The sequence below is a fragment of the Bufo gargarizans genome, chromosome 1 (genome assembly GCF_014858855.1).
Source record: "Bufo gargarizans isolate SCDJY-AF-19 chromosome 1, ASM1485885v1, whole genome shotgun sequence".
In the NCBI taxonomy this organism is placed as follows: domain Eukaryota; kingdom Metazoa; phylum Chordata; class Amphibia; order Anura; family Bufonidae; genus Bufo; species Bufo gargarizans.
The window spans coordinates 14,172,637-14,189,213 of NC_058080.1; the positions used below are offsets into that span (position 1 = coordinate 14,172,637).

At 43.6% G+C, this 16,577-nt stretch overlaps 1 protein-coding gene across 1 annotated transcript in view; it reads right to left on the bottom strand.

Moving 5' to 3' along the window:
* SRD5A2 (steroid 5 alpha-reductase 2) overlaps positions 1–16,577 on the bottom strand; it is a 77,426-nt gene that overhangs the window by 15,032 nt on the left and 45,817 nt on the right. The window contains exon 4 of the mRNA XM_044268633.1: positions 13,583–13,733. Coding sequence (XP_044124568.1) covers positions 13,583–13,733 — 151 coding nt within the window. The remainder of the gene's footprint in view (positions 1–13,582; positions 13,734–16,577) is intronic.

Here is a 16,577-nt window from a genome sequence, read left to right on the forward strand (position 1 = left end):
GCAGATACGGTGTCAGTATACACTGATTTGTGACTACCTTGTTTCTGTGCACTTTAGGTACCAGTGCACATCAGCTCTTGTTACCTTTAAGGCCCCTTTCACACGGGCGAGTATTCCGCGCGGATGCGATGCGTGAGGTGAACGCATTGCACCCGCACTGAATCCTGACCCATTCATTTCTATGGGGCTGTTCACATAAGCGGTGATTTTCACGCATCACTTATGCGTTGCGTGAAAATCGCAGCATGCTCTATTTTGTGCGTTTTTCACGTAACGCAGGCCCCGTAGAAAGGAATAGGGTTGCGTGAAAATCGCAAGCATCCGCAAGCAAGTGCGGATGCGGTGCGATTTTCACACACGGTTGCTAGGAGACGATCGGGATGGAGACCCGATCATTATTATTTTCCCTTATAACATGGTTATAAGGGAAAATAATAGCATTCTGAATACAGAATGCATAGTCAAATAGCGCTGGAGGGGTTAAAAAAATAAATAAAATCATTTAACTCACCTTAATTCACTTGATCGCGAAGCCTGGCATCTCTTCTGTCTGTCTTCTGTGCTGTGTGCAGCAACAGGACCTGTGGTGACGTCACTCCGGTCATCACATGATCCATCACCATGGTGAAAGATCATGTGATGGATCATGTGATGATCGGAGTGACGTCACCACAGGTCCTGTTCCTCCACACAGCTAAGATCAAGACAGAAGGAGATGCCGTCTTCGCGATCAAGTGGACTAAGGTGTGTTAAATTATTATTATTTTTTTTTTAACCCCTCCAGCGCTATTTTACTATGCATTCTGTATTCAGAATGCTGTTATTTTCCTTTTATAACCATGTTATAAGGGAAAATAATGCAATCTACAGAACACCGATCCCAAGCCCGAACTTCTGTGAAGAAGTTCAGGTTTGGGTACCAAACATGCGCGATTTTTCTCACACGAGTGCAAAACGCATTACAATGTTTTGCAATCGCGCTGATAAATCACGGGTGTTCCCGCAACGCCCGTGTGAAAGAGGCCTAAGTGTCCGACACTAATTGTATAAGTGTGGACACAGCTGTTACTGTTTCCAAAAAGAATCCCCCTGATTGTGGGGTAGTGGAAAACTGTATTGTGTATTCAGCTTTTAGGTATTTTGAGGGATATATCCCATTTATTTTATATTGTATCAAAAGTAAAAGTTAAGTCTTAAATAATCCAGATCACTATTCACTATTTCCCAGGGCTCATTTATTGCTGGACTTTTTATTAAATTTTTTGGGGCAAGTGAAGCGATGAAAAATGGCGAATCAGCTATTTTGACTTCTTTCCATTATGCCTTTCACTGAATAGGATAAATATTTTTATATTTTAATAGTACAGCCATTTATTTTTATTTATTTTTATTGTTTATACATTTATTTTTTATTCTAGGGAAAGGGGATGATTATTTTTTTTAATTTTTTTTTATTTTTTTTAAACTTTTTCCACTTTATTTTAGCCCCTCGAAGAGGCCACAATATTCAGTAGTTAGATTTATTTTAGCTTATATCGTAGTTCCATAGGACTACAGTATAATCTCAATTTGCAGTTATCTTATGTTGACCTGCCATCTGCAGGCCTCCATAGGAACTGCAGCTCTAATATCCTGGGTCTCTTCAAAGAGATTTAGCGCATTAGTACTAGTGTTGATCACGAATATTCAAATTTCAAATTTTTATCGCGAATATAGGTACTTCGAAAATTTGCGAATATTTTGAATATAGTTCTATATTCGTAATTTCGAATATTCGGGAAAAAAAATATTTTTTTATTCGATTTTTTTTTTTTTTTTTTTAAATCAGTACACATGATCCCTCCCTGCTTCTAGCTTGTGGGCCAATAAGAAGGCTGCAATATACTTGACTTTAGGAGTAGTAGTGTTTGCGAATTTAGCTCTATATTCGTTTTTTCGAATATTTGCTATATTGCTATATATTCTTGTTTTAGAATATTACGAATATTTGAAAAAACTAAGTTATAGCAATATAGCGAATATTCGAAAAAAACGAATATAGAGCAATTTAGCTAATATAGTGCTATAATCATTTTTTTTATAGTTGTAATTTTTTTCCAATCTGAACTATAAGACAAAGAAGATTATAGCACTATATTAGCTAAATTGCTCTATATTCCTTTTTTTTTTGAATATTCGCTATATTGCTATATATTCTTGTTATAGCAATATAGCGAATATTAAAAAATCGAATATAGAGCAATTTAGCTAATATAGTGCTATTATCTTCTTTGTCTAATAGTTGTAAGTTGAAAAATTCGCAATAAAAATTTGAATCCGAAAATTCGCATATTACACAATCATTACCTTGCCGAATTTTCGAATATTCAACGAATATTCTAAAAAATATTCGCAAAATATTGCTAATTCGAATATGACCCCTGCCGCTCATCACTAATAGTGATGAGCGGGAGGTGCCATATTCGATTTCGCGAATATTCGAATAAATATTCGTGTTATATTCGTCGAAATCGAATATTCGTAATTTTTCCAATTATCGCGAATAATATACGAAATTTTTTTCGCGTATTGCGATTATTTATCTTGATAGTATAAGGCAACGTTCCTATGCTAATTGACTATGGCTAGGCTAATATGTGTATTTTACGAAATTTCGTGATTTGCTCTAACTTCGTCTCTTAGAATATTACGAATATTCTAAAAGACGAAGTTAGAGCAATATTACGAAATTTCGTAAAATACACATATAGATTGTAATTTAGCTAATATAGTGCTATAATCCCTTTTTTTTTCCTGTAATTTTTTTTTGCCTCTTCTGAACTTAAGTTTTGTAAAATATGTACACTATTAAAAAATATTACTATAGCAGTATATTAGCTTAAATACAATCTATGTGTATTTTACGAAATTTCGTAATATTGCTCTAACTTCGTCTTTACGAAATTTCGTAATATTCTAAAAGACGAAGTTAGAGCAATATTAAGAACATTTGCAAAAGCCGAAATTGCGATGCGAGTAATATAATACGAAAAAAGCGCATGAAGATTTCAACTTAGCACTGCTATATTCCATATTCTAGCCTAGTATGGGATGTAGCAGTGCTAACTTAGCACTGCTACATCCCATACTAGGCTAGAATATGGAATATAGCAGTGCTAAGTTGAAATCTTCATGCGCTTATTTCATATTATATTACTCGCATCGCAATTTCAACTATTGCGAAATTTCGTAAAATACACATATAGATTAGATTGTAATTTAGCTAATATGGAATATAGCAGTAAGTTGAAAACGCCACTGACTGGAGCAGCCAGGAAGCCAGGAATCCAAAGGACAGGTAAGAACAACTTTAGAGAAGTGGGAAAGAAAAAAATATAATAATAATAAAAATAAAAAACGAATATTCGAATTCGCGAATATATAGAACGATATTCTAAATATTCGCGAAATCTCGAAATTGCGATATTCGAGAAAAAAATTCGCAATTCGAATATTCGCGCTCAACACTAATCACTAATTAGTACCTAGTGGTGGTAGTACGAATGCCCTTGGTGTCAATGGGTTTTGGCAGTGCAAGGCAGGGGTTCCGTGTAGTGCAAGGCAATGCAATATGGGGACAATGCACATGGTGTTGCAGTACAATTATGAGGCCATTTTTAGGTGAAAAAACTGTACTTTACTGACACAATGCCACAGATGGCATACACAGACACTTGCAAAATTAGGCACAGTTCTTGCAGGTTGCATAGACAGTTTTCCCAAGGCTGCATAAAGAGAGGAATAGGCAGTATTCTAGTCTTCTCTGAGTGTCATTCCAATTAAACTGTACATCCTCTCCGGCCAGAAGGGTGCAGATTATCTCTCTCTATATTCTCCTGCTCAATAAATTTTTCTACAATACCCAGTTGCCAGGTAAAGTCTCTTAACACTTGGCCAGTCTATCTCTTATGTATGGTAGATGGTCAGAGACTTCTTTCCCCAACCAAGATGCAGTGAAGTCCACAACCAACATAAATGCATCACCGTCACTGACTTTAAAGGGCTTCTGTCACCCCACTAAATCGTTTTTTTTTTTTGGGTTTACTTATAATCCCTATAGTGCGATTTCTGCATACATAAGCTAAATAATCATTTCGGTTCAGTAGAATGTTACAAACGTAATTTTAAAATATGCAAATTACCTTGCTACCAGCAAGTAGGGCGGCTACTTGCTGCTAGCAGCCGCATCCTCCGATCCTAAAGACGCCGCCTCCGCATGTTGATTGACAGGGCCAGGGAACGGGATCGTTCTCTGCTGGCCCTGTTTGAATTCAAAATATCTCGCCTGCGCCGTACCTGTCTTTAATCGGCGCAGGCGCACTGAGAGGTGGCCGCTCCATCCTCAATGCGCCTGCGCCGATGACGTCACATCTACACCCGACGCAGGCGCATTGAGGATGGAGCGGCCGCCTCTCAGTGCGCCTGCGCCGATTGAAGACAGGTACGGCGCAGGCGCGATTTTTTGCGCCCTACTTGCTGGTAGCAAGGTAATTTGCATATTTTAAAATTACGTTTTTAACAAATTCTACTGAACCGAAATGATTATTTAGCTTATGTATGCAGAAATCGCACTATGGGGATTATAAGTAAACCAAAAAATAAAAAAAACGGTTTAGTGGGGTGACAGAAGTAGAGTTGAGCGAACACCTGGATGTTCGGGTTCGAGAAGTTCGGCCGAACATCCCGGAAATGTTCGGGTTCGGGATCCGAACCCGATCCGAACTTCGTCCCGAACCCGAACCCCATTGAAGTCAATGGGGACCCGAACTTTTCGGCACTAAAAAGGCTGTAAAACAGCCCAGGAAAGAGCTAGAGGGCTGCAAAAGGCAGCAACATGTAGGTAAATCCCCTGCAAACAAATGTGGATAGGGAAATGAATTAAAATAAAAATTAAATAAATAAAAATTAACCAAAATCAATTGGAGAGAGGTTCCATAGCAGAGAATCTGGCTTCCCGTCACCCACCACTGGAACAGTCCATTCTCAGATATTTAGGCCCCGGCACCCAGGCAGAGGAGAGAGGTCCCGTAACAGACAATCTGGCTTCATGTCAGCAGAGAATTAGTCTGCATGTCATAGCAGAGAATGAGGCTTCACGTCAGCCACCACTGCAACAGTCCATTGGCATATATTTAGGCCCAGCACACACACAGGCAGAGGAGAGAGGTCCCGTAACAGAGAATCTGGCTTCATGTCAGCAGAGAATCAGTCTGCATGTCATAGCAGAGAATGAGGCTTCACGTCAGCCACCACTGCAACAGTCCATTGTCATAAATTTAGGCCCAGCACCCAGGCAGAGGAGAGAGGTCCCGTAACAGAGAATCTGGCTTCATGTCAGCAGAGAATCAGTCTTCATATCATAGCAGAGAATCAGGCTTCACGTCACCCACCACTGTAAGAGTCAATTTTCATAAATTTAGGCCCAGAACCCAGGCAGAGGAGAAAGGTCCCGTAACAGACAATCTGGCTTCATGTCAGCAGAGAATCAGTCTTCATATCATAGCAGAGAATCAGGCTTCACGTCACCCACCACTGTAAGAGTCAATTTTCATAAATTTAGGCCCAGAACCCAGGCAGAGGAGAAAGGTCCCGTAACAGACAATCTGGCTTCATGTCAGCAGAGAATCAGTCTTCATATCATAGCAGAGAATCAGGCTTCACGTCACCCACCACTGCAACAGTCCATTGGCATATATTTAGGCCTAGCACACAGGCAGAGCAGAGAGGTCCCGTAAAAGAGGATCTGGCTTCATGTCAGCAGAGAATCAGTCTGCATGTCATAGCAGAGAATGAGGCTTCACGTCACCCACCACTGCAACAGTCCATTGGCATATATTTAGGCCTAGCACACAGGCAGAGCAGAGAGGTCCCGTAACAGACAATCTGGCTTCATGTCAGCAGAGAATCAGTCTGCATGTCATAGCAGAGAATGAGGCTTCACGTCACCCACCACTGCAACAGTCCATTGGCATATATTTAGGCCTAGCACACAGGCAGAGCAGAGAGGTCCCGTAACAGACAATCTGGCTTCATGACAGCAGAGAATCAGTCTGCATGTCATAGCAGAGAATGAGGCTTCACGTCAGCCACCACTGCAACAGTCCATTGGCATATATTTAGGCCTAGCACACAGGCAGAGGAGAGGTTCATTCAACTTTGGGTAGCCTCGCAATATAATGGTAAAATGAAAATAAAAATAGGATTGAATGAGGAAGTGCCCTAGAGTCCAATAATATATGGTTATGGGGAGGTAGTTAATGTCTAATCTGGACAAGGGACGGACAGGTCCTGTGGGATCCATGCCTGGTTCATTTTTATGAACGTCAGCTTGTCCACATTGGCTGTAGACAGGCGGCTGCGTTTGTCTGTAATGACGCCCCCTGCCGTGCTGAATACACGTTCAGACAAAACGCTGGCTGCCGGGCAGGCCAGCACCTCCAAGGCATAAAAGGCTAGCTCTGGCCACGTGGACAATTTAGAGACCCAGAAGTTGAATGGGGCCGAACCATCAGTCAGTACGTGGAGGGGTGTGCACACGTACTGTTCCACCATGTTAGTGAAATGTTGCCTCCTGCTAACACGTTGCGTATCAGGTGGTGGTGCAGTTAGCTGTGGCGTGTTGACAAAAGTTTTCCACATCTCTGCCATGCTAACCCTGCCCTCAGAGGAGCTGGCCGTGACACAGCTGCCTTGGCGACCTCTTGCTCCTCCTCTGCCTTGGCCTTGGGCTTCCACTTGTTCCCCTGTGACATTTGGGAATGCTCTCAGTAGCGCGTCTACCAACGTGCGCTTGTACTCGCGCATCTCCCTATCACGCTCCAGTGCAGGAAGTAAGGTGGGCACATTGTCTTTGTAGCGTGGATCCAGCAGGGTGGCAACCCAGTAGTCCGCACAGGTTAAAATGTGGGCAACTCTGCTGTCGTTGCGCAGGCACTGCAGCATGTAGTCGCTCATGTGTGCCAGGCTGCCCAGGGATAAGGACAAGCTGTCCTCTGTGGGAGGCGTATCGTCATCGTCCTGCCTTTCCCCCCAGCCACGCACCAGTGATGGACCCGAGCTGCGTTGGGTGCCACCCCGCTGTGACCATGCTTCATCCTCATCCTCCTCCACCTCCTCCTCATCCTCGTCCTCCTCGTCCTCCAGTAGTGGGCCCTGGCTGGCCACATTTGTACCTGGCCTCTGCTGTTGCCAAAAACCTCCCTCTGAGTCACTTCGAAGAGACTGGCCTGAAAGTGCTAAAAATGACCCCTCTTCCTCCTCCTCCTCCTCCTCCTCCTGGGCCACCTCCTCTTCCATCATCGCCCTAAGTGTTTTCTCAAGGAGACATAGAAGTGGTATTGTAACGCTGATAACGGTGTCATCGCCACTGGCCATGTTGGTGGAGTACTCGAAACAGCGCAACAGGGCACACAGGTCTCGCATGGAGGCCCAGTCATTGGTGGTGAAGTGGTGCTGTTCTGTAGTGCGACTGACCCGTGCGTGCTGCAGCTGAAACTCCACTATGGCCTGCTGCTGCTCGCACAGTCTGTCCAGCATGTGCAAGGTGGAGTTCCACCTGGTGGGCACGTCGCATATGAGGCGGTGAGCGGGAAGGCCGAAGTTACGCTGTAGCGCAGACAGGCGAGCAGCAGCAGGATGTGAACGCCGGAAGCGCGAACAGACGGCCCGCACTTTATGCAGCAGCTCTGACATGTCGGGGTAGTTGTGAATGAACTTCTGCACCACCAAATTCAGCACATGCGCCAAGCAAGGGATGTGCGTCAAATTGGCTAGTCCCAGAGCTGCAACGAGATTTCGCCCATTATCACACACCACCAGGCCGGGCTTGAGGCTCACCGGCAGCAACCACTCGTCGGTCTGTTGTTCTATACCCCGCCACAACTCCTGTGCGGTGTGGGGCCTGTCCCCCAAACATATGAGTTTCAGAATGGCCTGCTGACGTTTACCCCGGGCTGTGCTGAAGTTGGTGGTGAAGGTGTGTGGCTGACTGGATGAGCAGGTGGAAGAAGAGGAGGAGGAAGCCGAGAAGGAGGAGGTGGCAACAGGAGGCAAAGAATGTTGCCCTGCGATCCTTGGCGGCGGAAGGACGTGCGCCAAACAGCTCTCCGCCTGGGGCCCAGCTGCCACTACATTTACCCAGTGTGCAGTTAGGGAGATATAGCGTCCCTGGCCGTGCTTACTGGTCCACGTATCTGTGGTTAGGTGGACCTTGCCACAGATGGCGTTGCGCAGTGCACACTTGATTTTATCGGATACTTGGTTGTGCAGGGAAGGCACGGCTCTCTTGGAGAAGTAGTGCCGGCTGGGAACAACATACTGTGGGACAGCAAGCGACATGAGCTGTTTGAAGCTGTCTGTGTCCACCAGCCTAATGACAGCATTTCATAGGCCAGTAGTTTAGAAATGCTGGCATTCAGGGCCAGGGATCGAGGGTGGCTAGGTGGGAATTTACGCTTTCTATCAAATGTTTGTGAGATGGAGAGCTGAACGCTGGCGTGTGACATGGTTGAGACGCTTGGTGACGGAGGTGGTGGTGGTGGTGTTGGTGGTACATCCCCTGTTTGCTGGGCGGCAGGTGCCAACGTTCCTCCAGAGGCGGAGGAAGAGGCCGAGGCGGCAGCAGCAGAATAGGCCGAGGCGGCAGCAGCAGAAGAGGTAGCAGGGGGAGCCTGAGTGACTTCCTTGGTTTTAAGGTGTTTACTCCACTGCAGTTCATGCTTTGCATGCAGGTGCCTGGTCATGCAGGTTGTGCTCAGGTTCAGAACGTTAATGCCTCGCTTCAGGCTCTGATGGCACAGCGTGCAAACCACTCGGGTCTTGTCGTCAGCACATTGTTTGAAGAAGTGCCATGCCAGGGAACTCCTTGAAGCTGCCTTTGGGGTGCTCGGTCCCAGATGGCGGCGGTCAGTAGCAGGCGGAGTCTCTTGGCGGCGGGTGTTCTGCTTTTGCCCACTGCTCCCTCTTTTGCTACGCTGTTGGCTCGGTCTCACCACTGCCTCTTCCTCCGAACTGTGAAAGTCAGTGGCACGACCTTCATTCCATGTGGGGTCTAGGACCTCATCGTCCCCTGCATCGTCTTCCACCCAGTCTTGATCCCTGACCTCCTGTTCAGTCTGCACACTGCAGAAAGACGCAGCAGTTGGCACCTGTGTTTCGTCATCATCAGAGACATGCTGAGGTGGTATTCCCATGTCCTCATCATCAGGAAACATAAGTGGTTGTGCGTCAGTGCATTCTATGTCTTTCACCGCTGGGGAAGGGCTAGGTGGATGCCCTTGGGAAACCCTGCCAGCGGAGTCTTCAAACAGCATAAGAGACTGCTGCATAACTTGAGGCTGAGACAGTTTCCCTGGTATGCATGGGGGTGATGTGACAGACTGATGGGGTTGGTTTTCAGGCGCCATCTGTGCGCTTTCTGCAGAAGACTGGGTGGGAGATAATGTGAACGTGCTGGATCCACTGTCGGCCACCCAATTGACTAATGCCTGTACCTGCTCAGGCCTTACCATCCTTAGAACGGCATTGGGCCCCACCATATATCGCTGTAAATTCTGGCGGCTACTGGGACCTGAGGTAGTTGGTACACTAGGACGTGTGGATGTGGCAGAACGGCCACGTCCTCTCCCAGCACCAGAGGGTCCACTAACACCACCACGACCATGTCCACGTCCGCGTCCCTTACTAGATGTTTTTCTCATTGTTATGGTTCACCACAACAACAAATATATTATTTGGCCCAATGTATTGTATTCAAATTCAGCGGGATATAAATTTGAGGCCTAGTATTTAGGCGCTGGGTGACCGGTATGGATTTAGTGACAGAATTAGACTTGGAAATACACAGTAGCGGTGTGTGTGAAGTTATTCTGAATGACCCTATGTGCACCTTCAATATTATATACCCTTTTAGGGATAGATTTCAAATAGCTCTGATATAGCAGGAACCACTAAATTATGAAATTGCTAAATTGGGAATTGTACTTCAACCCAGAACAAAAAATGTGCTTTGACGGACACTAAATATCTTGCCCAGCAACAACAGTACAGCGGTGGGTAACGAGAGATTTAGAGGGATTTAAATTTGAGGCCTAGTATTTAGGCGCTGGGTCACCGGTATGGATTTAGTGACAGAATTAGACTTGGAAATACACAGTAGCGGGTGTGTGTGAAGTTATTCTGAATGACCCTATGTGCACCTTCAATATTATATACCCTTTTAGGGATAGATTTCAAATAGCTCTGATATAGCAGGAACCACTAAATTATGAAATTGCTAAATTGGGAATTGTACTTCAACCCAGAACAAAAAATGTGCTTTGACGGGCACTAAATAACTTTCCCAGCTACAACAGTACAGCGGTAACGAGAGATTTAGCGGGATATAAATTTGAGGCCTAGTATTTAGGCGCTGGGTCACCGGTATGGATTTAGTGACAGAATTAGACTTGGAAATACACAGAAGCGTGTGTGTGAAGTTATTCTGAATGACCCTATGTGCACCTTCAATATTATATACCCTTTTAGGGATAGATTTCAAATAGCTCTGATATAGCAGAAACCACTAAATTATGAAATTGCTAAATTGGGAATTGTACTTCAACCCAGAACAAAAAATGTGCTTTGACGGACACTAAATATCTTGCCCAGCAACAACAGTACAGCGGTGGGTAACGAGAGATTTAGAGGGATTTAAATTTGAGGCCTAGTATTTAGGCGCTGGGTCACCGGTATGGATTTAGTGACAGAATTAGACTTGGAAATGCACAGAAGCGTGTGTGTGAAGTTATTCTGAATGACCCTATGTGCACCTTCAATATTATATACCCTTTTAGGGATAGATTTCAAATAGCTCTGATATAGCAGAAACCACTAAATTATGAAATTGCTAAATTGGGAATTGTACTTCAACCCAGAACAAAAAATGTGCTTTGACGGACACTAAATATCTTGCCCAGCAACAACAGTACAGCGGTGGGTAACGAGAGATTTAGAGGGATTTAAATTTGAGGCCTAGTATTTAGGCGCTGGGTCACCGGTATGGATTTAGTGACAGAATTAGACTTGGAAATGCACAGAAGCGTGTGTGTGAAGTTATTCTGAATGACCCTATGTGCACCTTCAATATTATATACCCTTTTAGGGATAGATTTCAAATAGCTCTGATATAGCAGAAACCACTAAATTATGAAATTGCTAAATTGGGAATTGTACTTCAACCCAGAACAAAAAATGTGCTTTGACGGACACTAAATATCTTGCCCAGCAACAACAGTACAGCGGTGGGTAACGAGAGATTTAGAGGGATTTAAATTTGAGGCCTAGTATTTAGGCGCTGGGTCACCGGTATGGATTTAGTGACAGAATTAGACTTGGAAATGCACAGAAGCGTGTGTGTGAAGTTATTCTGAATGACCCTATGTGCACCTTCAATATTATATACCCTTTTAGGGATAGATTTCAAATAGCTCTGATATAGCAGGAACCACTAAATTATGAAATTGCTAAATTGGGAATTGTACTTCAACCCAGAACAAAAAATGTGCTTTGACGGACACTAAATATCTTGCCCAGCAACAACAGTACAGCGGTAACGAGAGATTTAGAGGGATTTAAATTTGAGGCCTAGTATTTAGGCGCTGGGTGACAGGTATGGGTTTAGTGACAGAATTAGACTTGGAAATACACAGTAGCGGGTGTGTGTGAAGTTATTCTGAATGACCCTATGTGCACCTTCAATATTATATACCCTTTTTGGGATAGATTTCAAATAGCTCTGATATAGCAGGAACCACTAAATTATGAAATTGCTAAATTGGGAATTGTATTTCAACCCAGAACAAGAAATGTGCTTGAACGGACACTAAATAACTCGCCCAGCTACAGCACTAGGGACAGATTTAGCTGGATATAAATTTGAGGCCTAGTATTTAGGCGCTGGGTGACCGGTATGGATTTAGTGACAGAATTAGACTGGGATATGGCCAAAAAATAAACAGACTATTGCTGGTTAAATGCACTTGGTGTGACAGCTTCACCCTGATGTAGGCTTTAGCCAAAAAACAACCACACCATTGAGGGTTAAATGCACTTGGTGACAGGCGCAGCTTGCCCCTGATTTTGTATATGGCCAAAAAATGAACAGACTATTGCTGGTTAAATGCACTTGGTGTGACAGCTTCACCCTGATGTAGGCTTTAGCCAAAAAACAACCACACCATTGAGGGTTAAATGCACTTGGTGACAGGCGCAGCTTGCCCCTGATTTTGTATATGGCCAAAAAATGAACAGACTATTGCTGGTTAAATGCACTTGGTGTCACAGCTTCACCCTGATGTAGGCTTTAGCCAAAAAACAACCACACCATTGAGGGTTAAATGCACTTGGTGACAGGCGCAGCTTGCCCCTGATTTTGTATATGGCCAAAAAATGAACAGACTATTGCTGGTTAAATGCACTTGGTGTGACAGCTTCACCCTGATGTAGGCTTTAGCCAAAAAACAACCACACCATTGAGGGTTAAATGCACTTGGTCGCAGCTTGTGCTGGCGCACCACAAGACACAAAATGGCCGCCGATCACCCCAGAAAAATGTGACTGACAAACGGTCTGGGCAGCCTAAAAACAGTGAGCAATTGAGGATCAGCAGCTCAATGATCCACAGCTGCAGATCGATCAGTTAATCAAGTCCTTTGGAGGAGTTAATCTGCCTAATCTCGCCCTACTGTCGCAGCCGCAACCTCTCCCTACGCTAATCAGAGCAGAGTGACGGGCGGCGCTATGTGACTCCAGCTTAAATAGAGGCTGGGTCACATGGTGCTCTGGCCAATCACAGCCATGCCAATAGTAGGCATGGCTGTGATGGCCTCTTGGGGCAAGTAGTATGACGCTTGTTGATTGGCTGCTTTGCAGCCTTTCAAAAAGCGCCAAGAAAGCGTCACAAAAGCGCCAAGAAAGCGACGAACACCGAACCCGAACCCGGACTTTTACGAAAATGTCCGGGTTCGGGTCCGTGTCACGGACACCCCAAAATTCGGTACGAACCCGAACTATACAGTTCGAGTTCGCTCATCCCTAGACAGAAGCCCTTTAATTTTCCCAGCACTCTCCTTGCAAGGCAGCTGAACCTTCTGGTAAGTCCAACACTTCTTTCTCTCAGAGGCTGGCACTTGTTACAGTGGCTTTCTGGCTGCTCTTGGCTCATAGGGCTGGAGAATCCCTGTTTGCTGCTTCACCTTACAGACACCAAGCACACACTACACAGCAGCTCCTAGGCTGAGAGCTGGGGCCAGCCCACACCCAACAACTGTCTCTAAGGTCGACGAATTTACTTTCTATCTCCCATGTACCGTCTTTGGGATACAAAATTCATACAATGTATTTTATCCTCCATAGCAGGGAACCAGTGGGTCACTGCAATGTTATTATCGATTAGTTTTAATCACAATATATTTGGGGAAAATATTAGCAGTAGGATGGGAAAATAGGATTTGTTTTGCTGTATGTTTTGTGCATTATGTTTATAATTCAAACTGTTGTGCCTTACCTGTGATGATGATAAGCCCTTGGCCCAATGCAAAGCATTGTAAATATTGCAAAGGCAAATGCTGGCAGAGACCATGTTGCTATGGCATAACCATACCATTCCATAATTTCACCCAGGAAATTGGCGCCAGATACAAAATTAAACATTCCCCCTGTAAAGAAATGAAACATATTAACAAACCACATCCAAGCATCATGTTTATATACCTCTACAATGTTTTTCTGTACATCTACTGGACCAGAGAGCTCATTACAGTTTTTTTTATTTTTTTATATTGGCACCATGTCTGGTCCCCTGACCATGGGTTCCCGTTCTCTGAGAGCCTCAGAAGTTGTCAAATTACACTTCTCAAATTACAGCAGCAAAATCTCATTGATATACCTTTTGTTTCCTTTCTGTTTGAAAGGGCCACTGTGCTGGCATGTGAGCTGTGCCTTCTTCATAGAATCCCAAGCACAGTGCCGTACAATCTATAATGGCTGTGTTTAGTATTGCAGTTCAGTTCCATTCATTTGAATGGTACTCAGCTGCAAAAAGGCCTCACCCAAGTTCTGTGGCCCTTCCAACAGCTGATCAGAGGGGGTGTATGGAGTTGGACCCCTGCTTATTAAATGTTGATGACTAATCCTGAGGGTAGGCCATCAATATGTAACTACCGATAAAGCCCTCTAAATGTCAAGTCTACATCATTCTATTTATACAGGATATGCTTAGTGTGCATCTAGTAAATCTGATGTCCACTAGGTTCAGCACCTTAGGTACAACCATCTTTTTTAGAGTAGTGTAATTATTATGTTATGACTAGTGATGAGCGGCAGGGGTCATATTCGAATTCGCGATATTTCGTGAATATTTTGTAGAATATTCGTCGAATATTCGCAAATTCGAAAATATTCGTTATATTCTACGATTTTTTTTACTTGAAAAATCGGCAAGGTAATGATTGTGTAATATGCACATTTTCGGAATTCGAATTTTCGGATTCGAATTTTTTATTGCAAATTTTTCTACTTACAACTATTAGACAAAGAAGATTATAGCACTATATTAGCTAAATTGCTCTATATTCGATTTTTTTTCGAATATTCGCTATATTGCTATAACTTAGTTTTTTCGAATATTCGTAATATTCTAAAACAAGAATATATAGCAATATGGCGAATATTCGAAAAAACTAATATAGAGCAAAATTCACAAACACTTCTACTCCTAAAGTCAAGTATATTGCAGCCTTCTTATTGGCCCAGAGGGATCATGTGTACTGATTTAAAAAAAAAAAGGGATTTTTTTTTTCCGAATATTTGAAATTACGAATATATATGACTATATTCGAAATATTCGTGAATTTTCGAAGTACCTATATTCAAGATAAAAATTCGAATATTCGTGATTAACACTAGTTATGACCAGCTTTAGTTAATACTGGAAAAAGAAACCACACTTAAAGTGTAACCGCCATTTATTTTTTGTGGAATGTGTAGGACAAGTGATAAAGAACAAGTTTCATTTGAACTTTTCAGTGAGAAAACTGACCCTGAATTTGACTTTTGGCAGTGAGTTGCCCTTCTTCACTAGTATTCAGCACAGTACTGAACAGTGAAGACTAGTGTTGAGCAAATCGAGCTTTGGATCATACTGTAGATCCAAAGTCGATTCGTTCTAACATTTTCTTTTAATGCTGTCCGGAGACCTGGCGCCATACAGCTTAAAAATGTATTGCCCTTGTGGAGGCAAAATTCGTTTCATCGAGTGAGACTTTGGTGAATGAATTCGGTATTAATTTCTACATCTTTAAAAATATATATAATTAGCTGGTACCAAACCCGAAATCGGATTCCTAATTTGAACTGTTTTTAAAGATGTATATAAATACTAGATATATTTACATACTGCATTGTTTGACATCGATACACTATCAGCAGTGATCGCTAAGTGTCTGTGCAATCTGTATGCCCGGTGTGCTCGCTAACTGACTAGCCCCTGGAGATGCAGGAGAGCCGGTGAGTAAGGCCAGTTTGGCATTGATAGGCCCCTTTCACACGGGCGAGTATTCCGCGCGGATGCGATGTGTGAGTTGAACACATTGCACCCGCACTGAATACCGACCCATTCATTTCTATGGGGCTGTGCACATGAGCGGTGATTTTCACGCATCACTTATGCGCTGCGTGAAAATCGCAGCATGCTCTATATTGTGTGATTTTCACGTAACGCAGGCCCCATAGAAATGAATAGGGTTGCGTGAAAATCGCAACCATCCGCAAGCAAGTGCAGATGCGGTGCAATTTTCACTCACGGTTGCTAGGAGACGATCGGGATGGGGACCCGATCATTATTATTTTCCCTTATAACATGGTTATAAGGAAAAATAATAGCATTCTGAATACAGAATGCATAGTCAAATAGCGCTGGAGGGGTTAAAAAAAAATAAAAAAATATTTAACTCACCTTAGTCCACTTGCTCGCGTAGCCCGGCATCTCCTTCTGTCTCCTTTGCTGAACAGGACCTGTGGTGAGCCTTAATTACATGAACAGGACCTGTGATGACGTCACTCCGATCATCACATGTTCCATCACATGATCTTTTACCATGGTGATGGATCATGTGATGACCGGAGTGACGTCACCACAGGTCCTGTTCATGTAATTAATGCTCACCACAGGTCCTGTTCATGTAATTAATGCTCACCACAGGTCCTGTTCAGCAAAGGAGACAGAAGGAGATGCTGACTATGCGAACAAGTGGACTAAGGTGAGTTAAATATTTTTTTTATTTTTTTTTAACCCCTCCAGCGCTATTGGACTATGCATTCTGTATTCAGAATGCTATTATTTTCCCTTATAACCATGTTATAAGGGAAAATAATACAATCTACAGAACACCGATCCCAAGCCCGAGCTTCTGTGAAGAAGTTCGTGTTTGGGTACCAAACAAGCGCGATTTTTCTCACGCGAGTGCAAAACGCATTACAATGTTTTGCACTCGCGCGGAAAA